The 26,068-nt window shown below is 37.1% G+C and overlaps 1 protein-coding gene across 2 annotated transcripts in view; it reads right to left on the reverse strand.

Moving 5' to 3' along the window:
- Window positions 1-8,379: 8,379 nt before the first annotated feature.
- Window positions 8,380-26,068, reverse strand: part of AP3B1 (adaptor related protein complex 3 subunit beta 1) — a 264,833-nt gene continuing 247,144 nt past the window's right edge. For both annotated transcript variants that reach the window (XM_047088352.1, XM_047088361.1), the window contains 3 exons: window positions 25,858-25,955; window positions 20,565-20,703; window positions 8,380-9,114 (listed from right to left, as the gene is read on the reverse strand). In XM_047088352.1, the coding sequence (XP_046944308.1) occupies window positions 8,961-9,114; window positions 20,565-20,703; window positions 25,858-25,955 (391 nt within the window). In that variant the 3' untranslated portion in view covers window positions 8,380-8,960. The remainder of the gene's footprint in view (window positions 9,115-20,564; window positions 20,704-25,857; window positions 25,956-26,068) is intronic.

Genomic DNA, 26,068 nt, shown 5'->3' on the forward strand with positions numbered 1-26,068 from the left:
ACAGCAGCCACCATCTCCCCAGAGAAGAGGCAGGATTCAAGAGGCACAGGAAATAGGCTTCAGGAGTAGCAACATGCATTTTCTTGGCTGCAAAGAGCATGTACTTGCTAATTAGACCTTTGCAATATACGAGAGCCCAAATCTCCTTTGATCTGGCTAAATCCAGTCTAAAGAGGTGGGTGTAAACACAGGATTGGAAGAAACCAGGAACAACATGGAAAGGATTTGTATGCAATGGGAATAAATCTGTTACAGAAAAAAAAAAAAAAAAAGTCTAAGAGGAGCTTGCAGAAGGAAATCTGTGGCAGGCTGAGCCAGCCGGGTGAATGGCAGAGAGAATAGAGGCTATTTGAATACTGATGTGGCCCTCACTTTCTTCCATTTCCATTAATGACATGCTCATCAAGGGCAAACAATGGGACCGGCTGCCGGCGCCTGTCACAGTGTGTGGGTGCTGGGATGCCAGGCTGTCATCCCTGGGCTGCATTTAGAGACCTGCACGCTAATAAGAAGTGCTCTGTGCCGTCAATGCAGACAGGTGCTTCCGCGGCTGGGACATGCTCCATTCCCTTCCCCCTGAAACCCTCCTCTCCCAGCCCCCCTGACAGACACCATGAAATGCACAAATTAACAGCCCCATCATGTTGGGCTGCTGCTGCCTGCGGTGAAAGCAGAAAATCAAGTTGTCACCCAGGGTGCAGTGATAAAGCCACAGCCTCATTTCTCTGTTGGTGCCCTATAATAGCAAATGCCAGACAGCTGGATGGATGGGAGGCTTTAGATTAAGGCCTTGATGCACTCTGGCCAGAGAATTAGTAGTTGCTGTTTCCATGTGGATATTCTGTTCAAAACAAACATCTGGAGAAAGCAAAGTTTCCTAGGGCAGAGTACCCTTGGCTTCTTCTGGAATCAAAGAAAACAACCGAAAGAGAGTGGTGTTGCCTTTCAAACAATCTCAGTTAAGATTCTGACTGTGCATTTGCTCAGAACTTTATCAAGGACTTAGAGCTACGCAAAGGTTAACAAGTAAGCAGAGTCCAGTGCTGAGGCCAATCTCGAAGCAGAGAACAGTTCCTGGGTCCAAACAGGGCCTTGGGCTATACTTCACGTCCCAGTCAGCAAGTTCCCTGATAGACTCGTTCTTCCGAATTTGTAGACCCCTTAAGTGCTCTCTGCCTGAGGCTGCCCCCGCCCAACCCCCAAGCTGTTCTGCTCCTCAGTACATGTTGTCATAGACTGAAGCTACTTGTCATGAAATAATAGATACGAAGCACCCTGCTCCCCTGGCACCACAGCCAGTTGGCTCTAAGTTTCTGGTGCCCTGACCGAGCCTGGGCTGACATGGCTGAGCATGCAAAAGGCAAGAAATGGAGGGGCCTGAGCCCTTCAGACTCCAAGGAGTTTAATGACATAATGGCCTGAGAACTTCAACATAAAACAGGAAGAGCAACTAACGAAACTTACAACATAAAACCCCCCTCCTGTCATTTTTATAGTAACAGTAAAACACTTTATTGAATTTATGAGCTACATAATGACTATGAAGAATGTAAGTTGAATTAGAACCAACTCGGAAGTATAATATCAACTATAACTATAAACCCTTTTCTATTACCCCATCCCTTCAGCTTTTTCTGTCCTCTTCCTTTTAACCAGGGGACATTGCCTTCCTCAGACTTACGCCTGAGACAGAGTTCACAACTTGCTAATAAATCTTGACTCTCCCTCCAAAGCTCCACGCTGATAAACCTCCAAGGGGGTAGACTCTCTCTCTGGGGGTGACCATTCCCCTCTCAAAGCCTCCGAGCCATTAAAATGCATTTTAGAAAAGAAACCAGTTTGTCTTTTCTTTGCATAAAGCCTGTCAAATCCAGAGGATCTCTGAGGATATACATCACATATTTCAATATCCGTAACTCCACACGGTAACGGCCTTTCCAAAACAGACATACTACAACCCCCTTACAAGTTTACGAGAAGCACCTCAGTCAAGGATTCAGCCTGTGTGTGGGGGGTGGTGGTGGTCAATTCCTAATGACTGGATGGGGGAAACGCAGATCACTGAGCTAAGCAGCGTGCTGGGCTGTGTTTTCTGTTTCCATTTCGCTCCTTAAGTCTTTCTGTTCCCAAAGGATTTTTTTCTGGAGGGGTAATAAAATAAAATGGGTGAAACAAAGCCATAAGCCAGTTAAGTCTGAAAGACATGTCATCTCATCTAAAAGGAAGAAACGGACCATTTCCATGCCTAAGGCTGACAGCAACGCCTGAGCTGGCAATAGTGCTATTCCATTTGATTTATAGAATAATGGGGTGACAAATGACGACAAAAATAAACTTTTACTGCACTGAACTGCTCCTTTATTTATGAAATTTGGCCAAGTAGTGAAATCTTTTATCTGCAAGTTGTAACATGGAGTGGGAGCGAGCGATTATGGTGTGGTAATAGTAACCCAGCGATGGAGGCTGAGTCAGTTGGAAATGGATTGAGGTAAAATAACTACCGCACCATGATAAATGTGAACAGCGCTTTGCTGACAGATGATCTAACAGGTGTTCATAACAACTATATAAGAGGATTTATTTATGACCAGCCACAGCCGCAGCACTGTAAATCAACTCCAGCAGCTGCACACCGCTGAAACCAGGTCCCTGATGGAGGAACGGTGCAAGAGCCCAAAGAACACAATTCACTCCAGAATCTTAATCATCAAATAACATTTTTTTAGGTAATTACACCACAGCACAGAAATCATAATTACTTTCAATTAGAAAACGGAGCTGCCCATAACTTTGTTTACAAAATATTTTTATTTAGGCCCTGTGGTTTTGATGAGGCACGAGCAAAATGGAGGCCCCGGGGTCACGGAAAGAGTGCCCTTGGGTGTTGGCGATTTCTGTGTGATGCCAGTATGAGGCTCTTTCATGACGGCTTCATTTTTTAAGTCAAAAATCAAGCCTTAAGTTGGGAGGATACTTGGTTTCCTCCAAATGTCTGCATTCACTTCCTGGGGGCAGTGTGTTTGGGTTGACACCTTACCCCTTCTTGTTCCTAACTTTACATGGTTAAATAACAAAGGGAATAAGCCTATAATAGTGAACTCATGAGAAATGGGGAGTTTAAATTCAGGCTGAGGGGCCCATCTTTAGACAGCTTTTTAAAATTTGCAAAGGCAAAATGTAACATTTTTCTTTTTGTAGGTGGCGGTCTTAAGATTTCCTTTGTTATCCATGGAGATGGTTGACCCTACTGTAAAACAAGAGTCCTCATTCATCACACTACTTAAAAAACTAAAAAAGAGAAGATGCTCTTCTAAGAGGAACAAATCACAATCTCGGTTGAGGTACGTTTTCAGAGCTAATCTGTCTTCCCTCCTTCCCTCTCATATTATGAAACTCCCTCCTTGGCAGCCCCTCCCAGGCCACTTAACGAGAAGGGTGGGCAAGGCGAGGCTTCCCTGTTCTCCCCAACCACACGTGCGGCACCTGCAGTCTGCACGGGCTTACATGAATGAACCCACTGGCAGAATTATCTGCTGGTCAGGCTTTCTAGACATCTCTGCATCTGAGAATAAAGATTCTCCTGCACTGGGAAGCCTGGCTGGCTCATTCAGTACAGCGTGCGACTCTTGATCTCAGGGTCATGAGTGCGAGGTCCACGTTGGGTGTAGAGAGTACTTAAATTCTTCTACACTTAAGCCTCATCTTTGGTGTCTCTGGCACTCAAGGCTGTAGATGAGAAAGCAGTGTCTTAGAACGTCATTAAAGACAAGTTTGAGTCTGTTGTAGTAATTCCATATTTGAGTTCTGAGGGGTTAGGGTCTTCAGTGTATACATTTATGGAAGCAGCCAGGAATTACACGTACAAGTGACTGTGCATCAAACTGGCTCCAGAAAAAGACAGACACGAGGGAAGATTAGACATCACTTAAACGTACAATCACTACCAGTAAGTGGATACCAATGGAATTTCATGTTCATTAGGTACTCTGTAAATCAAAAACGACTCCTTTGAGAACCTGGAAATAACTGAAAAGCATAGGAAATACCTAAAATCCCCAAGGAAATATCTAAAATTGGCTTACAAGTGGGAGAATAGAACCAACAACGTTGATTTCTCCTGATTTCTAGTTCATTGGTTCCCAGCCTTCTTTTCCTGCCTCTCCACTGTTTCTAAGCGCAGCACAGCCCCACCCGTTGTATGGCAACCATTGGTTCCTCCTCTAAACTGCCACAGCACACTGAGCTGGAGACCTGGGGGCTGGTGTCAGGGAGACCCTGGGAGGGGAAAAAGGAGAAATGAGGGCGCAGAGAGTGGTGCAGGGGTAATGCCGCTCCCTGTACAAAGGTACATTTTAAGAGACGGCCTCAGTTGAGAACCATATATTCTTCCTTCTCCCACTCCTAGAAACTCTTTTCTCTTCTAAATGCCATCCAACTTTTAAGACCTAGCTAGCTTCATTGCCACAGTTGAACCTTCACAGACCTCTCTAACCCATTGATCACTTCTTTCCCCAAATCCAACAGCATTTACTGTTGTGATCTGACAATTAATCATGCAACTGCTTCACAACTCTTCCCAGAAACGATTTCAGCTTTCAAACAGCTGTGTTCCAAGTGTGTTGGTCAAGTGATCATGTGAAATCCAAAACATTTTCATTCAAACACTAATTTCACATGGTGGTTAACTTACCAGGTCAGGTCTTAAAATAGTGCTTGCTCTGTAAAACAGTTGAAAACTGGTAGGAAAAAAGTGACGTTACTAAGAAAGAAAGAGTAAAACATTCATTTAGTCATACTGAAAGCTATTTGTCAGGAAGGAGATGGAGACTGAAGATTCAGGAAAGAAATTTCATGATCCATTTAAGGGCATGTTTTTCTATTAAACACAATTTCCATTCATCTAGAAATATAACACTATCATAAACTTTTTTTTTCTGATTCCTGTAAAATCTCAAGTAAAGAGTGACAGTGATCATGAAAACTTTTCTTGAGGTAACTGGTCAAGTTGGAAGGCAGAAGGGAAGGAAAAGGAGGATGATTAAAAAAAAAAAAGGCAGGGACACCACTGAGGTGGCTCAGTCAGTTGAGTGTCCAACTCTTTGATTTTGGCTTAGATCATGATCCCAGGGTTATGGGATCGAACCCTGAGTTGGGCTCCATGCTCAGCATGGAGATGCTCTCTTTCCCTTGGCCTTTCTGCCCCTTTCATGCTCTCTGAAAGAAAAAAAAAAAAAGCAAGCGCATGGTCAGAAAGTAATTGCCTTTCAATGAACTGACCTCCAAATGATGGAAGAGCCATCAATGGCTGGTCTGGTTAAACCACCTGTGTGAGGAGAGGGGAGGTGGAGGTGAAGAGATGGGTTCAGCAACTTGGAGGGGGTGATAGTTCACTTAAAGCTATTTGACTTGGCACCCAAAGTGCGTGGGGGTGGGGAAGGCGAGCCTACATTAGTATGTAAGCGAAGTTAGTTTGCAAACCAGGGCTCACTGACTGAGTGGAGTCCATGCTGCCATTTCTTCATTTATTGCCAACTGGACTGTGGTTTCTTGAGGGGTATAGAACGCATCTTGTATTTTACTATACCCAACAGTGGTTAACTGCAGCTCTTCATGTTCCACGATAGACAGTCTTGAAATAGAAAGGAAATAGTAAGAATTTGTTAATTTTGCATTATAACATAGGGCTTTTTACCCCCTTATTATGTGAAAAGAGGATTTTCCCCCTTTAAACACAGTACCCTATAAGGTAAGAGGTTAGGGAGAGGAAACAAAGAAAGTCAAAGAGCTTAGCTTTTCCTCTAGCTAGCTAAACTTTGCTTTTCAAAACCTTCCTTTATGTCATTCATCATTCTGGATTCTTGTCTTCTCTAATATATAACTTCTTAACATGAAACAGGTTACAAGGGCAAACTTTTCATAAGCTATTAGGAAGTTATTTAAATATTTGCAAATGGTAACTGGGAAGGGCAAGTATGAAGTACTTTAATTTGATTAAGTTCATTGTTATAGTCTCTTCAGAATAAAAACATTCTCCTTTTCTTATAATAAATAAAGCAAATGTATTGGGATACCAAAAATGAGGCAATGTGATACCAAAAATGAGGCTCAGTCTGAAATACACTATGAGAGCCATTCTTCAAGATTGGTGTACATAAAATGTCCCATTAAGTGGACATTAAAATGAAAAAATATAGCTAGAATTAAGAATTCAACATTGACTAACTCGACTCAATGGAACAATTTAAAGATAATCATGGATTATGATAAAGTTAAAGGAAATATGAGGTAAGGAACTATGAAACATTGTACCAAAAAAGGAAGAACACCCCCCCCTCCCCTGCCCTCTGCCAAATCTTTAACTTGGGAATTTCGTTATTTTTCTAATTTCATTTATATGAAAAATATTTTAATGATATTAAGCTCTTGATGTTAAAATGGCTTCAACTGTTAGCATACCACATTACATTATTTAGTATACATTTTAAATCTAAGTTAGCTATCAAAAATATATCTTACTCAAAAATAAACTTCTACTGAAATTTCCTTAATTTAAAAATATGTACCTATAAATGACCTATTTTCAAAGATAAGAAGTGCCCTAATTTAAGGAAAACAAAAAGCTGTCTACATCACAACATACATTTTCCCTCTGCTTTGATGCATTAAGTGTAAATATGTTTTTCAGAAAATAGGTATTTATCCCTTCAAATTCTTTCTATCATTTCAAAAACTTGTTGACTTAAGGGGTACCTGGGCGGCTCAACTGGTTAAGCGACTGGCTTCGGCTCAGGTCATGGTCTCATGGTTTGTGAGTTCGAGCCCCACGTCAGGCTCGGTGCTGACAGCTCCGAGACTGGAACCTGCTTCGGATTCTCTCTCCCTTTCTCTCAAAAATAAACATTAAAAAAAATTTTTTTTTAATTGTTGACTTAAAAACCCAAAGTTATTGGGGCGCCTGGGTGGCTTGGTCGTTAAGCGTCCGACTTCGGCTCAGGTCATGATCTCACGGTCCGTGAGTTCGAGCCCCGCGTCGGGCTCTGTGCGGACAGCTCAGAGACTGGAGCCTGTTTCAGATTCTGTGTCTCCCTCTCTCTGTGACCCTCCCCCGTTCATGCTCTGTCTCTGTCTCAAAAAAAAAAAAGATTAAAAAAAACCCCAAAGTTATTAAGTGAGCCCTGAGAAACAGGATTAATAAAGGAAGTGCCAACAGCTTGCAATTATAAAGGTGTGTCTGGTGGCAGCATTGCCATCGCATGTAAGGTTCCAGAATGAGGTAGAACACGTGACTTCTGTAGCAATACTTCTCATCCAGATTAACTGCTGTATTTCAAGAGCAGGACAAATGAACAATCTTGTTTGCTCTCTCCAGTTTACAAGTTTGAACTGAAATAATTTTTCACATCTATTTTGTTCTTCTTAACATGTATATTCCAGGGATGTTTCATTATGGTTTTTTTTTCTCTTTATATATGTTCTACAATGTTTCCATCAATGCATATTCTCTTTTAAAAAATCCTTATTTTTTAAGGATTTTTGGCTCTACGGAAAGGGAAATGACTAGCATATACTAACTGAAAGAGTATTACCTTGTATCAGAAAGATAAATAAAATTTCAACCGGTTTTAAAGAGGTATAAAAATCTCAGAAAAAATTTTTCTGGTTAGAGAATAACTTTTTTTTTTTTTTTAATGTTTTACTTATTTTTGAAAGAGAGAGCCAGCATGAGTGGGGGAGGGGCCGTGAGTGGGACAGATACCTGAAGTGGGCTCCACACCGACAGCAAGAGAGCCTGATGTGGGGCTCAAACCCATGAAATGCGAGACCATGACCTGAGCCAAAGCTAGATGTGCAACCAACTGAGCCACCAAGGCACCCCTGGTCAGAGAATAATCGTAATGAAAATAATCTTAACTTGTTGAAGTTAGCCAACAAACACTCCCGGGAAAAGCGCTGATATGTTGATCACGTAACAGGTTTTTAAAATTTCCAGAACTAGATTTATAGTGATTAGTTTCCAAAGGTGTTTCAGTCCACCTAAGTTGGGCATCAAGATCTATAAAGGAACAATGAGATTCAAAGAATTTATTCAGCAGGTGTAATAGGCCTTACAATCTGATCTCTACTAATCAAAATTGCACAGAGACATTTTATTGTACAACATGATGGATTTTTATTATTAAATATCCAATTTTTTCTTGGAGTTAACTACTCTATAACATAACTAGAAAATCTACCCGGATTTGAAAGTGGTTTTTCTTTCACTAACTAAACCCCATTAATTGCTTCTTTGTGAATATAACAAGCTATTTACTTTTAAAACAAATATCAGCATATGAACTTCAGGATTACACACACTCATTAAAAATGCAAAGACACAAGTTATTCATATGCTAGTTTATTATTCATAGATGATTTCATGACGAGCATTGTCAATAACCAATTACAATACCAAGAAATTCACAGAACAAAATTTTGCAGAGATCTTATTGTTTCTGTATTTAATTCTAAAAAGTATGCTATTCCAATAGCAATAGTATTTTCACATACCCAGCTCAGAGGCCATTTAGATTATTTCTAGGGCTAATTTTTGGTTGCGGTGGGAGGGAGGATGATTTCCAATGAACTTAAAACACCCAATTCATGTCCATCACTGTGGAAAAAGAGAAGGAAGAGGAGAAGGCCAGAAGAAGTAGCAGGACAGAGAAAATGCCACAAAGATTCAAGAGTTGAGAAAACTGACAGTAAAATATATGTTCTTTGGTTAGCAAAGCGAAAAGGGGGAAAGTACTGCATACATGATAGATACACACTAGCATTCTAAAGCAGGAGACAAGAATGTCAAGAGTGTATTCTTCCCCCACTGCCAGATGGAAGGGCTATTATTATAAATGAAAGGCAGCAGTAGTGGATGCCAGGCACTTTTGTTGTGTGCCAGATTCTGAAGTCCAGATGTAAGCAGGTTACCCCTGGGACAGGACAGGCTTCAGCTCCCGCAGCAGAACAGAACCGATCACCGTTTTCTCGGTGTTGATGATAAGCTGTGCTGTGGAGCCTTCCTTCAGTTCCACTGTAACTAGCATCAACGACCCACTGTGCACAGTTTTAGCTGCAAACCTGAAGGAAAAAAAAAAAAAAAGAGGGAGAGAGAGCTTTTATCATGAGGGAGGAAAAACGGAGATGGCATAAATTCAAAAAGGTTTAAAACAGTTCTTTTTTTCTCAATAATTTCTTGCAGGTTCCCTACTGCCAAAACCCAAAGCCAAGCATTCTTCTGAAAAATCAATAAACTGCCCAGCACCATGCTTGCCACAAGCAGGTAATTTCAGTGCGTCTTTAGAACAAAACAAGAAGAGGAAGTCTATTTTACTTATTAGTTTGAACAAGAGACTTATGTGAATAATTCTCCATTAACATATATTTGGGAATCATTCATTTGATATTTAATATTCCATCATGCCTAGGGTCACATAAAATAAACCACTGCATTTTTATTTTTAAAACATGTTGAGAAAAGGTACTTTTCTCAAAGAGCTTGAAATTTTAAGTCCTCATATCTGAAAATGATTATGCAAGAAGTTAGATAATTTTATGTACATTATAAAACTTACGTTTCAAAAATTCATGCATGTTAAAATATTCAAATTCAGTCTCTAACGTTGATGATGACATATAACAATACCACGTGACAGCCAAATGCAACACCCACACTCCTTCTTTTTAAATTTTTTTTTAACGTGCAGAATGTTACATACTTCTTTTTGCTTTAGAATAGAGGAAACTTGAGGTCTAAGGCTCCATTACTAAATTCCAAGACATGAAGAATCTACTAATTACACGGAATTAAAAGCAAAACTAGCCTTTTAAGCACTGCAATTGACTGAAAAGCCGTTGGAGGCACAATGAACTTCTGTCAATCCTGCTAATTCATTCTGCACGCACAGTTGAGCCCCAGAGACGTGAAGGAAGAGGACGGAACCCTCCTAGGCCTCCATTTTCCACATGGAGCATGTTCCACACATTTTTTTTAGGGGGGTGGGAGGGGGTTTGATTGCAGGGATGACTGGAGAAAAACAAAGTTGCTGCACATGAGCTTTTGAAAACACTAACAAGTGTAGAGCAGGTCTGTGACCTGCTGTGACCCCACTTTGCAGGGCCAATCCCCTTTCCCCTTTCTGTATGACACGTGTCTGAATCTGAGCCATCTGCCTCAATTTGCGCAACATCTTCAGCCACAATGGCACCCAGTTAGCCCTGACAACAGCTCACAATACATAAAAATAAAACTGCCGCGCTGACAGCACGCTGCGGACTATTCAAGAGCAAACCAACTGGTCAGTGTCTCATGTCTGACAATTAGCATGGGCCTTGCGCAGAGTCCACGGTGTCCTCAGGGATCTGTTTAATTACCATCAACATAAAAGAGGGAGTTTATCAGGAGACACTCAGAAAAACTTCACTCCCAACTTAATTAAAATATTAGCCACTTAAGCAGGAAGCAGATTCTCTTTAAATGAAAAGTAATTTCTTCTTTGAGTTTTCAAAAATGACATCAAGATCTCATAACACATTCGATTCTTCTTTTTGGAAACCTAGCAAGCCATTTTTGATCTGAACGGAATAATGAAAATCAGTTTTCCAACAGTAATTAGAATAATGACTCAAAAGCAAAACAAACAGGCTAATATGAAAATATTATCCACATTTTTAAGTTGCATTTTAAGGTATAAGCTAGTGGGTTGTTGATAAAGTATGTTAGAAACCTTTGCTGTCATTTATTTGTGTATTTTCTACAAACATGGAAAGCTACTCTCTCCAAACACATGGAATACTTGTAAGGAATCCGACAGAGCAGTTTTCCTACTGCGAGAAGCAACTGTAAGTAACCGTGTGCTCTTCAGATGTCCACACAGGACCTAAGGAACTGTTTCCTAATCTCATCTTTTAGAGAGCACAAACATTAGCGGCCCTACCATGACCGACCCCCTTTTCTATCACCCCTTCCAAGTTTATGCATTTCTTTTGTCCAAACTTTTGGGTCTGCTTCACAGGAGAATCCTGTTTCTGTATTTCTGTTAAACCATGTCTGTATGTCGGACTAGGCAGCTCTACTGTCCTACTCATTTATGTAACTTTTCTCCCCACAGATTTGATCATCACCAAATCTTCATTCAACACATCTTTCAACAGAGGTCTCTATTTCTGACAGGGTTATAATTATGTAAACAATAGTCTTATTAGTCCCTTTATTTACTTAACACTTGTGCCTTGGGACTGTAGAGAAGGAGATTATGTCTCAACAGGAACACAAAAGCACTTGAATTTCAGGGTTGCACAGCCCCAAGGCACATTTTATCTCTTTTGCATTAAAAACTTAGAATCGATGCTCCACTAATACAAACTCAGCAGAGACAAATGTCAATTTTGATGCCAGTATGTTTACAGAGATTAAAATTAGTGTCTTGTATATGTTTTTGAAATCCTATTACCATAAAAATTCTCAATAGTGTAAAGATTAGGGGCAGTAAAGAAAAGAGGCATTTGCTTACTCTACAGTGGAAATATGCTAAGCAAATCATCCTAGCAATAAAATCTGTTAGCTGGTATAAAAGCTACTGCCTGTTAGCTAGGTCTCTGTGTTCTAGTGGGCACAAATGGTGGAAGCAATGTTTTAAAGCAAGAGACTAGAAGATCAGATGTTCTGACATTCTCATTTCACAGTTCAAAAAGGATGTATTTAATTGGAACACAGCATGATTACAACTGGTTTGTTTTGGTCCATGAAAAGCAAAGCCACCCCCGCCCCAAATTTATTAATCATTTAATGCCTGAACAGGCTATGCTTTAACATACACTGAAAAGACAGTTATGGAAAGAGTACCAGTTAATAAATACCACATAGCTTTTGGATGTAAGAAACATTGGTTATAAAGACAGCTTGGGTCAAACACTTCTGTGTTAAATTTAATGGGTGACATCAGAACTTCTGTGCCTGACCTCAAACGAAGATTAACACGGTGACAGAACTTTTTCAGAAAACATGTGAGGTTTTCGATCACCGCAGTGATAACTGCAGCTACCATTTATTAAGTGTTTTGTGTAGTGGGTACTTATTTGATTCTATGAGGCAGATTACTGTACAGATGAGGGAAGTGAGGCCCACAGAAGTTGAGATATGTACCCAGGGGCACACAGCCAGTGAATGGTTGAGCAGGAATTTGAACCCAAGTATTCTGATTCTGGATCATACGCATTCTCAAATATGCAAAATGTACTTTTGTTTTTTTTATTAGTAAATGGAAAGATTAATGTTTTCCTTATTTACATAATACATAATCTAATATTGTTCCAAAAACTTTAGGAGGAAGATTTTCCCTTCAAAATGTGTAGCTGAATTTGCACTATTATGTAATTCAAAGCATCCGGACTTGCTGCTTTGTCATAACAACTTTTTACTTTCTGCCTTTTAAAGATTAAAAAAAACTTAAACATCCCCCACCTTCCACTCCCTCAAAAGAACACCAGCAATGAGAAATATAAAACCTTGTTGAATGGAGCTGTAACACAGGGAGGGACTTCTGGGAGGCCAACCAACCTCGAACACCAGTAACACCACAAATGAGAACAAATAAGAGGATGACAGTTAAAGATGTATTGCCTATGTATGACGGGCTCCATGTTATTAAAAGGATACCATCTAGGTATTTTTCATAATTTTTCATTTTCATTCTACCACCAAGCACTCGCTGTTTGTAATCACCAACTGAGGAGGTAAAACTGTTTAGATACATCTGTATTTCATTTCATTACATGTCTTTTTGTCTATGATCTCTAGCAATTGACATTTAATCTTTGAAGCCTATAAAAATTCTTAAAATTAAAGAAAAAGACAAAATAAGCTGCTTGCCAAACCTAAATGAAGACACTACTCTTCTAAAAAAGTTGATTTGTCTTAACTATTGACAGAATTAGGAAAACAGCTCAGATCACAACAACAAATCTGTACAAATTTAGCATCTACAATATGTGGCCTTATTCCCTCATGCACTTAAACCATATTTTTTTTTTCAGATTTATGAGGAGCTGGCTATGGACCATAAATGTTCTTTGTCAGAAGGAAAAGAAATCTTACAACCCAATGGTTTTAACAACTGAAATGTTAACAGGACAACAGGAACTAAAAAATATTTATCTGAGAGGTTGTATCAGTCTCCAGGGTATTCACAAACACAAACATTTTTAAGTAGAATCATATTTGCTACACTTAATGCAACAGCTCTAAGACATGCTTTTTCTTCTCTTGGATAGTCTTCCTGGTTTCTGATTTTTCTATTCTGAGTTCAATTTTCTCGTGTTTTCTGTTCTACTGGTTACCAGAAGCTGTGACAATGGCCCACTCAGGCTAAAACTTTTTTTTTTTTTCCCCTACTCTGTACATGAAGCCTTCAATTACTGCCTGCTGAAGCAGACAGAATCCTATTAGTAAGAAAGACGATCACAAGATGCAGTGCCCTGCCCTAGCTGTATAAAAATAATTAGTCCAAAGTTGACAAATGTGTAATGAAGTCGCACAATGATTATATGTAAGAAATACTGGTTTGAATAAACCTCCTAACATCAAATACCAAAGCATCATGATTTGGAGCATTATTTCCCAAAGAATTAAAAATGATAAATCCTTATTGCTTTGAGTTAATATAGAACATTTTAAACAGAGAATTTGCAAGTTGTAAAAAAAAATTCCATTTTCTTGACTATAAAATTGTCTTTGAAAGTTAAGCCCGTTACACAATTGAAATTAATATTGAGGATGAGAAACTACATGTGATTCAAATTTAGAGAATTTTTCCAAAGCAATGTGTTTTCCCCTATTATTTAAAAAAAAAAATCAGCCAGCAATATTGTAGTGTTTCCCTTTAACATTCTGATGAGAAGAGTTAAAACAAAGAAAATAAGCGACCATCATAATTTAAGACTCTCTATATTCTGTTTGAATCTTTACACATGGTATAACGATCCTCCATACTATCTTGTCATTGACACATTCTCTTTCTTTATAAAGAAAAGGTAAATAAATCTAAGTGCACTTTCTCAAAGAAGACACGAGATATCCCAGTTATTCCAAAGCATTTTTGGTTTGTCTCTTTGGTGGGGGTGGGATGGGATGGGCCTTAACAGAAAACCAAATAATAAATAAATTCTTACCCCATTCTCTTTGATTCCTTATAAAATTGCCAACCCAGAAGGAAAATCATCAAGAATACCTCTCATTTCTACATGAAAACAGTTATATATTCCTACTAGTAAAACTGTTGCATTGCAGAATATTACCTCACAAATGGTAGAATTAAATAAAACTTAAAGAAAGAATGGTTTAAAGCAAAATCAGCGATGCGGTTTGGTTATTTCTAAAATATCCAAATATGCGTGCCGTGTAAAAATTAACTGAGGTCTACATTTGTTTTTCAATGAAATGCTGTTCACAGAGCCTGCAGAGATCAAAGCAGCAGATAAAAAAGCAGTGCTGCCCTCTAGTGGACAATCACCAACTTGAGAAAACTGACTAAATAGGTTCCAAAATCTTTGGTCCAGTTTGAGATTCCAAATTTATCACACAGTAGAAAAGACCAATGCCTGATATCTTTATATTAACGACTCCTTACAAAGCATTTTAAGACAGGTGAAGTATGGTTACTGTAGTATCAGAGATTATAAAATTAGGGCACTAAGACACGGTTTTCTATTATGGCCCTTCAAAATTACCTAGTATTTCAATATTCCAGTTACTAGGGGAAAAGAAACAAAACAACAAACAAAAATAACCCAAAAGTTGAGCAATTTAAGAACAGAAGAAAGGGAAGTATCAAAGACTCCCACCAAGAAGTGACTATGCCATTCATGTTTGTAACCCTAGCACTAAGAAAATTTGTCACACGTCTTCAAAAAAAAATTGAGTGAAAGAGTTGCACAATACAGACATTTTATGATGGAAATGGCAGTATATACCAGTATTTCTCCTATTAATTACTATTAAACATGTATATAATAATAGTGATTCACTAGATGAGTTGAAGGCCTAGAAATGAAACAAGTTGTTCTTTACATGTACTTCAGTTAAATAAAAAGATTTCTGATTTTCAACCTGAAGCAAATAAACTATCTTTAAATATGTTGGTAAATTAAAAAGTTGACTGCCAGGTTGCCATGGATACACTGTTCCATTCACAGCACCAGGCTTTCCTAATAGTTAAGGACCTCAGGGACCATAGTAAAACAACATTCATTCTACTAAGACTGTAATTATTCACAAGTTGTATGTTGCTCAAAAGTTGCAAGTTAAAAAAGTGACAGAGTAAACAAGATCCAAACATTAAGATCTACAGGGCGGGAGGAAGACTTTAAGTACTAAATACAAGTTAATAATGAAAACTGTTCTAGGGTCTTATTGAATAAGCTAAGAACTAAAATAGCATCATGGCAGAGACAAGGCTGTTTTCACTCAAATGATCACATTTTCCCCCTCACAGGGTCAATCTGTTGTTCATGAAAGGGCAAAATGAGTAGGTAGTCTGATAGCTCTTTTGAACACCACTGTTACTGAACGTCAGAACTCCGGAAACTGGATTAAAATGTGAAATGGCTGAGACTGCTGAAAGACAAACTTTTCCTTGTGGTCTAGGACAGTTTCACAGATGAGACTGTAATACGCTGATATAATTAACAATATACTCTTGCTGGAGCACAATGCCATAGCTGTAAGGAAAAACAACATCAAACATCTTGTCTATTAGCATCCCTTAATAACTAATCTGTAAAAAGAAAATGCATAAACATAGGAAAAATATACTTTAAAATGTGTCATGTGGCTGTCATTAACTCTTGATAATTCAAGGCAGTCTCAAACTGTAAACCATGGAACATTATTGGCCATATAATCGCTTTGGCTACTGGTTAAAATACAGATTCCTGGGCCATACCTCACAGTACCAAATCTGAGCCCCTGGCTGTGGCTCTCAGGAATCTGAATTTTACACAAACCCCGCACAGAATTCTTTTGTACAGAAAACCTTAAAGATTTTGGAGCTATGGATTTTTACCTTTCTGCCTTTTGGTCACTGCACATTAGTATCTTTATCAGAGGACAAGCAATGTAATTAAAGCAAACACACCTCAGTTTCTACACTATTGAATTCAAACCTGTCATAAACCCTCACCTGATTTCTTTCTCAGAGGAACAGAAGAAATGTTTCCTGGGCCTGGATATACCTAGGGTTCCCAATGCTAGTCGAATTCTCCTACCCTAAACATATTAAATATTAACATTTTCCTTTTGCAGTCCATTCCTATACTGTTTTACTGCTATTCATTCTGCCCTTTGTATATTTTATTTATGTGTTAGTTTATTAGTATACGGTCTTAAACAATATGCTTTAAGACTTTTACAATGCATAGAATATCACATATTTTAATATGAATATCTAAAACAGGACATGAAGATATTCAACCCTATATTTAATAGATGATTTTTAAAATTCTCATTTCTGTATTACTCCTTCTCATCTGATAACTGTAATCTGGAAAATAGGAGAGTTGACCATAACTCTGTAGATCTCAATGGGATGATTTTGCTCTCAAAGAGCAGCCTTTTCAGTCACCAAGTACCACAGAAATGAAAATAAAGTTAATAAAGTCTTTCAATAGTATACTGGTTGGCCTTCTGATATTATTGCTCATTTAGAAAATCAAAAGTAAATGCCATATAATCTAACAGCAGATATACTTTCTCAGTGATCTTGAAAAGCAGTTAATTATATAAAAAATGCTCCTGGTTTTTGAAATGAATTCCATAAAACTTGTGCTCCTTTAATTGACTTTTTCTTAATGGAGGCCATTTTATGTTGATATGTAGGAACCATTTTCTACTATGTATTCAATTAAAATTTCTACTTTACACTATTACACACTTCTGCATATTAATGAAGGTTCCCTTTGTCTTACATATTTCTTATATTAAGTGCTTTTCAACTTGGCATTTAATGTAAAAACTATTCAAATTTTAAGAGTAGTGGGAATAAATTATTCTAAAATTCTTTTTATACTTGTTTTTTTTTTTTTTTTAAAGCAATTGCAAGTCAATTACCATTAGTAAATACAAGAATGGCTTTGGTCCTATTCTTCATTAACTCAAAAAAGCAACCATCACAGAAGAATAAAGGAGTTACTCAAAAATCTCACAGGGAGTTCAATTTTATTAACAATTAAATAATATATGTTTAGATATATAAACTCATTAACTCCACAGGAAAATAGGATACTGAGCACTACAGTTAAAAACATGAACACAACTCAATGAAGAAGTAAACTGTCAATTTCTGTTATAAACAGTAATTGCTATTTCACTTTAAATGACATTAAGAAAGGCACTGGTACTGACTTTACTAACAATTGTTCATTTTTGTTTTGTTACTGAGTACAAAAGAATGGCAAAAAATGTTACATATGCAGGATGATAATTTTTAACAATTTGTGTATGAAAAATACAAGTAACTCTAGGTGTTTATTATTTCGAAAATTTAGAACATTAATATAGCCATACTTTGTAAGAGCAAATGCAAAACATTTTCAATTACATATAAGGAGACTTGTGAGGCAAATGAAAACAGAACAACCTAATCTTAATTACATATAGGCATTGTTTTTTTCATTTTTGACCCGGTAGTAACTTGGGCTCCTCCTCCAAGTTACAGAGCCAAACACCACACCTGCTGGATTAGAACACACACGGCTGGATTAGAAAAGTGTCAAGATATCGTGGATGTGTGTGAGGACCACGAACATGAAGTCTGAGCGCAATCTCTGCATTGCAAAGGCAGATATAAATGGTTCTTAGTTGCATGTCTCCCCTGCATTAGTACAGATAATTGAGAATTGTCTGTAATTTAATCACTTGAACAGGCATTCAGTTCCAAACCACCAAGACAAGTTACAGGCAAACTATGCTTTAATAAAAATGATACAACTGTGCTAAGTGTCTTTCTTAGTCTGTTTCCCAGTAGGAAGGTAGCTTTTATATTAGTTGGCTTTCAGAAGGCAATTTGGCTGTTTTCTTCTAAGAAACTAAATTCTGGAAACCTGCCATTGCTTTCAGAAAAGTTAACCCACATGCAAAACAAAACAAAAAATAAATTAGAAGTTACAACATAAACAAGGGTTACCATATGGCTTTTTGTACATTATAGAAGAACATATTAAAACAAGACTGAAGTTTTGCTGGGTAGTAGATGGTCAGTATCATAATTTTGTACTGCATAAGCTAAAAGTTATAGTTGATGTATGTTATTTTGGTGTTTTAGTAATTTCAGTAATTCAAAGGATCCATAAATAAAACAGCAACTTCTGCTAAAGAAAATCACCCAGAAGAGTAAAAAGAAGTATTTAAAGCAGAAAACAACAGGGGTGTCTGGGTGGCTCAGCTGGTTAAGCGTCTGACTTTGGCTGAGGTCATGATCTCACAGTTTGTGAGTTCGAGCCCACGTCAGGCCCTGTGCTGACAGCTCACAGCCTGGAGGCTGCTTCGGGATTCTGTGTCTCCCTCTTTCTCTGCCCCTCCCCTGCTCGTGCTTGGTCTCTCTCAAAAATAAATTAAACATTAAAAAAAAAAATAAAGCAGAAAACAATTAAAACAGGAAAACTCAGAACCAGAATATTTTCATTGAAAAGGCTTCTGTTCACTTTTTCCCCTACTGAACAGCATTTCACTGTTAAGTTGTATACGCATAGTGGTACCAGTATGATGACCTAATATCCATTTTATTATTTTATCACCACCCTGTGTGAGATAGGGCTTGTCAGAAATTAAGAAATGGAAGCGTCAGACCTATTAAAGAACTTAATTAAGGAACTTTCTCTAAGAACAAAACAAAACTGGGGCACCTGGGTGGCTCAGTCGGTTAAGCGTCCGACTTTAGCTCAGGTCAGGATCCTGCAGTTCGTGAGTTCTAGTTCCACGGCAGGCTCTTTGCTGACAGCTCAGAGCCTGGAGCCTGCTTCAGATTATGTGTCTCCCTCTCTCTCTGCCCCTCCCCTGGTGACACGCTGTCACTCCCTCTCAAAAATAAATCAACATTAAAAAAATAATAAATAAAAATCAAAACAAAAAATAGGGTAACTTTGGTTTTTTGACTAGCACATGTGGTCTTCACTGTCACAATCAGTAGATGAAGATAGGCAACTTCAAATGATGGCAGGTTAAGACTTGAACTCAGTTCTTCTGAAGTCAAGACCAATGTTCTTCCATAGATAATACAGAATTTCATTTTAATGTCTCATGCTACCCCTTTCCAAACAGATGAAGATCTTAAAGCCCACAAGAAGAAGTTATAACTTGCCCCAGACTACCAAGCCCAAAAATGGCAGAGAGAAGTCTAAAACCCAGATCAACTGTAGCACTCTGTAAGAAACCTCTCTTACCCTGCACTAATTAAAAAAATTTTTTTTAAAGATTTTATTTAAAAGTAAAGATTTTATTTAAAAGTAAACACCCAACATGGGCTAGAATTTATAACCCTGAGATCAAGAGTTGCATGCTCTACTGACTGAGCCAGTCAGGCTCCCCTACAAAAAAATTTTTTTTAAGATCTGAAGGTATTCTCTTCAATTTAAAATTTTTTTTCTATATAGAAATATAAAGGAAAAAGCATGCCATTGGCAGTGGAATGGCAGAGGAATTAAAGATGGAATTAATGAATTCCTTTAAGCTAACAGAGAAGTAACAACTGCAGGTTTAAGGGGATCATTTTTATCTTTACTTTAATTCAAGCCACTGCACACAGAAGATCGCAAGGAGGGCAACCACATTAATCACATTCTCTTCTACCTTTAAGGACAAATGACTTGGATGTCATGCTTTAGATGCTCGGTGGTGAAGATATTACTGGTCTAAGAAATAGAAGCTGCATTTGGCTCTATGCCCGTTTTTTAGCAGCTCCTTATTACTGGAAGCAGCCTTATGGGACTGATGTAAAAAGGAACTCTGAACACAGTACCCAAACTTCCTCTATTTCAAGTAAAAAAGTCCAACTCCACTGCTTTGTAAAACAGGCCTTCCTGGAAATCCACTGTATTTGGTGAAATAGGATAGATTTTCAATCGTATCTTGCAAAAGGTACCTTTACAAATCACCAAACTATTATAAAATGCGAGTACACTCACTGTTATCTTGCAGGACAGTACATCCCAGTGTACTAAGGATTGCATGAAATGGGAAAGACAGCCTGAATGCAAACCAACAATCAAATATCTCATTAGAAACAACGGGAGGGGGACGCCTGGCCGGCTCAGTGGGTAGAGTATGTGACTCTTGACCTCAGGGTTGAAGGTTGAACCCCACATTGGGTGGAGAGATTACTTAAATAAAATCTTAAAAAGAAACGAAGAGAGGGGGTCAGATATATGTTTAGGGATTATTATTTTCAAGGAAAATGATGAACTTAAAATTATACATTTATACGTGTCTATTATACATATATATATATACAAGTGATCACATCACATGTTGATGAACCTACCTGTGTATATGATCTTGGCCAGAAGGGACTACACCTACATTGGCTACATTTACAACCTTCTGAAGGATCACAGAAGGAGTGAAATTCTGTGGTGCAGCAATGATTACAGTAGAAGTTTCATTCATTCCTGTTAGCATTCCTGTAAGAGCAAAAGAAGGCTCCCTTTTACTAATTTGCGAAAATTATATTAAAACAATTTCAAGCTCATAGCCAAAATTTAAAAACTTAAAAAACTCACTTCAGAATATAATTTTGAAGATAATTATCACTGAATTAAATAACTGCAAATGTTTTACAAAATTTTTAATCCTTATTGTGTAGAAGAGCATGTAAAAATGCAGTGGAACATCCTTCTTAATAAATGTGATTTTCAATACCCTAAGACAAAAATGCAGAATCACAAAGATTCTATTCAATTTCAGTCCCTTTAAAATATACTCAATTAATTTGGACTACGTCAACTATTTAAGCTTTTACTTTTTAAAAATTTTTATTCCTCTCCTTTTCATTCAGAGATCTCTCTTGTCAAATGCTACCTGAGTACAAATCAAAGTGAGTCTGGAATAACTAGCAACAACATTATCTGACAAATGGCCTCAGCTGATGGGTCAAAGTTATCTCAGCAATGACTGAAAGTCATTGAACAGTTATGTGGTTCTAAAAAATGTACACGTATCTAAGCAGCTATACTTAGCGATAACAGTACTTGCCTAGTGAATGGAACTATAGAGTTAATTAAAAAACACCAATCGAAATTTCTGAAGCATAATGCTTAGAAACAAAGAGGAAAATGTGAATGGAGAACCTTAAATTCTAGAGACGTTTTAAATGAATCTTTAAGAAAAAAAAAAAACAAAGTTAAGCAAGATCGGGAACAAAAACTGTAATACAGAGTTAACATATGACATGCCATTAATGTCAGAATCTCATGTAAAAATGTTCAGTAAACAAATTCAGTAACATACCAAACACTTGGAACAAATATTGAAATTTAGTACCTGGGTAAAAAAAACCCAAAATAATTATAATAAATGCCACCTATTTGGACCTATGATGTAAGACACCGACACCTAACGGTATCCAGTAAAAACAAAGATCTTTTGAGACATTTGGTATGTGCATAATAGTTGACAAAATTTATGAAAATGGAGAAATCTGATTTTATGTTTTCAAAAGGCCCTGAATCTCCAGGGCTATGTATTTAATTTAGTTATTTATTGCAAATGCAACCTGAAATTTAAAAGAACCCCTATGATGAGCAGCACGAAGACACGAAAGCCTAACACTGTAAAACGACTTCTAAGCTTTTAACAAAGAGCAGTTTTTAGTAACCACTTTCAAACTCGGGGACACTATGTTCTGTCTTAGAGTGTTTAACTTCAATATTAGGCAAAAGCTTTAAAAACTACACAAGCAGTCAAACACTGCTTTTAAGTAAAGCACAGTGGCTGCTGACATAACACTGCTGAGAGATGTGTGTACTCATTTAGGATTTAAACCTTCTCCATTAAGCTCTATTGAAGAGCAACTGCTGAATAAATGAATGCAACTATGTTTATGTTAAAAGCCTGTTTCCCGCAGCATGTAATTAAAGGAAATGTTGTACAAAGCCAGTACTTTTGTCAAGCTCCTGTAAATGGAAAGATGGATAGCACTCAGAGAAGTGAATGCATTGCTTCATATTTAACCTTAACACTCTTGTCATTAATGGTTTGTCTAACTTGGTCTATAAAAGACAAGGTACTGCTCCATTGAAGTAAAATTTAAAAAATCAACTAAACCATGCTTTTCAGAACAGAAGATTCATTATCGTCAGCTAATGTATTGGCATAAAGCAAAGTAACATCCTATCAAGTAAGGCACACATTCAATCTGCCTTCCCACCCCCCTTTATTTTTAACTCATGCTGTTTTATTGTTATAGGCAATTTGTACCACTCAGCATGACAGTGTAAACTGAATCAAGATTAATTTACATGCAAAAGAACACTTAGGAGAGCAGCATGGTAAGCAAATGTATTGTCTCGATTGCTGAGGTGGAAAAAGAACCTGGAAAGAAAAAAAGGTGCTCTAATTAAGGGGCATCAAATATGATTGCTTGTGGTAGTTAAGGGCCAGAAAATAGTAAATGTCTGACCATTTAAAGAATTAGCATCTTGCTAGCTAGGAAACCATAAGATGGATGCATAAATCATAATAAAATTAAGTAAACATTCTAGGTTTCTTAAACCAGAGATTTTTCTAAATGAAAATATATCAGGTATTCTCAAATTAACGAGAAAGAAAAATATGCCAAGGTATCATTAAAAGTTTCTCTTCTAAAAAACAGACATTAGATACTATATAGCATGCATATATATATAACAAAGGTAAAGTTACCAGGAAAATATTTAAAAACTGTCAGACTATTTGTTGCTTCATTAGAATTTATCTAAATTTTGGAGAGGCAGTGGACAGAGTACTTAATTTAGGTTAATCAGCTGTCATTAACTGCTAAAATGTAGACCACACAATATAAGAAAGTAAAATTAAATTTTTTTCCTAAGTTTTAGATTTCCTATTTAATTCATACGAAGAAAATGAGTAAGAGAAGGCAGTTTGGATAAATAGCCAGCTTACATCTCTTACAATAGTTATAACTGTCTCAAGAAACCAAATTTTTAAGAGAGGATCTCAAGTTATTTACAGTACTGAAATCATCCTACAGCTAGATCATTAACTCTGCAATGCTCAAAACTCATAGCAATGAAAAAAAAATCATGCTTCTGGTTTAGAGTTCCTATTATGAATATTATAGGTAACTTCCATATATAGGCTAAACCATTCTGTCTTTCAGCACTTTGACGACCAACCTTATAAACATGCACGTTTAGCCATGGAACTCTAAATGTAACAACTGAGGAAAAATGACAGATCAGGTTTTATACTAGAAATAAAACCTTTTCGTTAAAAAATTATTAATCTAATATATACAATCTGTTAGAAGCATTATTTAATAGTGTACAAACTTTTAAATTACATAGATGTTTAGTATAAAAATAGAAATGCATTCATCATGCTTTTTATTTATAATTTTTCTAGTTAAATCCTCATTAATGCATTTAATGCACCTCTTGAGTCTTAAAATATATGCCCTGTGAAATGAGATATTAAGTACCTAAGTTCATTTTATTTAAATTAGAAAAATTACATAAAGTCATGTACGCATGTGTAATGACACACGCAGGTACTTAAATTTACTAGTGTTTTACCATCCAGAAGTTTGCACTGATAAAATGTGAGGAAATAGATGTTTATTTTGATTGAAGATTTTTCAGCTAGGGAGTCCTTTCTATGTATCATTTGTTGAAATAAGCTAAGGTCTTCCTAGAGGAGCATAAAAAACGAGTACAATGTGTAAAGTTGAGAATTGAGACCTCGATTACCAAACCAGCTGAAATCTCGAACTAAAAAGATGCTATTGAAAAGACTCTTTAAAGCTGTGGTAAATTTGCCAGCATCAAGTCCCATATCAAAGAATGAATTCAGGAAGACAGAAAGAATGATACAGAAATGCCAAGAGACTTAGAAGGATTTACAAATACTTCATATAAACAAATTTTCAAATAGCTTTATTCAGAGTAGCCTTTCTGCTCTATTAAACATAGCAAACAGCTGCCAGATTTATTCAGAAAAATAATCAACAACCATAGAAGTAAAATGGCAGAAGAAAAAGGAATTTTGGCAACAAGTCCACAGAGGACCACAGCTGTTCTCCAAGAGCACCTCTCTCACGCGCTTACGGTTCTGTATGGCTAGTCAGGGAAAAATCCCTCGGTCACAGCAGAGCACAGAACGGCACAGAACACTTCATGGAAATATCAAGTATTCTAAACCAAAGCTGAGGGATAGAAAAGGTATACGATAATCAGCTGCTTTAGATATACTGTAGCTGCACTTTTCAAAAAAAGAATATCCCCTTAACAGTAGATGTGCCAAAGCCTTATTCAGTCACTTGTGTGCCACTCACCTGGGTCTGCTGAGCAGGTGTAAAGCAGAGAGGCAGGCTTTAGCCAGCAAAGGGTAAGAATAGCAAATGTAAGCATCAATTCGTCAACAGAAAAATAAAATCATAAAATCACAAAGATGTTTTTCTTCTACAGCAATAATCAACTTCCAAGTAAAGCAAATGCAAACAGGGATTTAGGCATTCTTTTTTATCACTTAAAAATAAGGCAGAAAATAAAGGATTATTATTAATTTACAGTCTTGAATGAAATTTTCTTTGTGAGATTCTTCTACAACAGGTTATTTGAATACTGTGGACTGCAATGGCTTACAGAAAAAAAAAAATCTTCGGCACTGTAATGATAAAGTGTCAGGAAGCACGTGTGTCTCCTTAGGTACAGAAATATTTGTACGTGCCCAGTACTTTCTGGAAGCGTGACAGATAGGATTTAATGACCTCAAGATGAAGGAATCTTTGTATGATAACCCCTCTAGAGAGAAAAATAGACTACCTTCACATAAACTTTAAGAAATTGCTGACTATACTGCTTACATATGCCCTAGTTCTGTATTATCTTTAATTAAACACATAAGCTCACAGTTATTTCCCAGTTATTATTTTCTGCAGTTATTATTCATAGAAGAAAATAAAATTTATTTTTATTAGTAGGTATGCTGGACTCTGGGGCAAGCACAGCATATTAATACTTTCATCCTGCCGAAAATATTTTCTATTTAGGTCCATATTTTAAAATATTTCGGCTCTGATACAGGCTGACATCATAGCATTTCTTTACTACAGAATCAGGTCAAAAGAAAATGGAGGTATTTTAATGCTATAATTAGGACTTTATCTTGAAGGGTGAGGCACTTCAATGTGCGCAGGGAAAAATACATTAGTAGGTCACGAAAAACAGTTCCGTAGTGAAAGAAAATACAGAGGCATAACATTTATAGTGGTAGAAGTTCACTAAGTCTCAAATCCCTCACATTTTCACTAACACAAAACACAAGAGCACATCATTAGGTTGACAAACCTACAACTCCCAGAAGTGAAAAGTTAATTAAGAATCAATTTATTATTTTAAAGACATACTAATGAATTTTCAAGTATGCCAGGGATGTAGACAAACATATACTTTCAAGGTTACTTTACAGAAGAAAAGGATTAGCAAAAACCAAAAGGTTACGCACTGACATCTGTTAATGGCTATGTACATGTGGTAATTTATTTCAGAGACCAGCCAGAAGAATGAGCACATATTATTTGGGATGGCAATTTCTAGTAAACTGTAGTAATCTCTCACCTTGCTCTTTCTTAAAATCTTTCTCTGACATGGCCACAGGTAAAAGCAGCTCTCCAACAGGTGGCTGAATATTAACATTGAAGCAATCATCCTTGGTACTAAGAGAAAAACACATCAAAGCTGACCAATTGCTTAATAAACATTCTCTTTAATATTATGCACTTAAATAGAAGTGATTAAAGGATATGCCAGCATATAAAGTATAAGATCT

The sequence above is a fragment of the Lynx rufus genome, unplaced genomic scaffold (assembly GCF_022079265.1).
Source record: "Lynx rufus isolate CCGP_SWC_20201006 ecotype Redwood Valley unplaced genomic scaffold, mLynRuf1.p SCAF_1, whole genome shotgun sequence".
Lineage (NCBI taxonomy): Eukaryota > Metazoa > Chordata > Mammalia > Carnivora > Felidae > Lynx > Lynx rufus.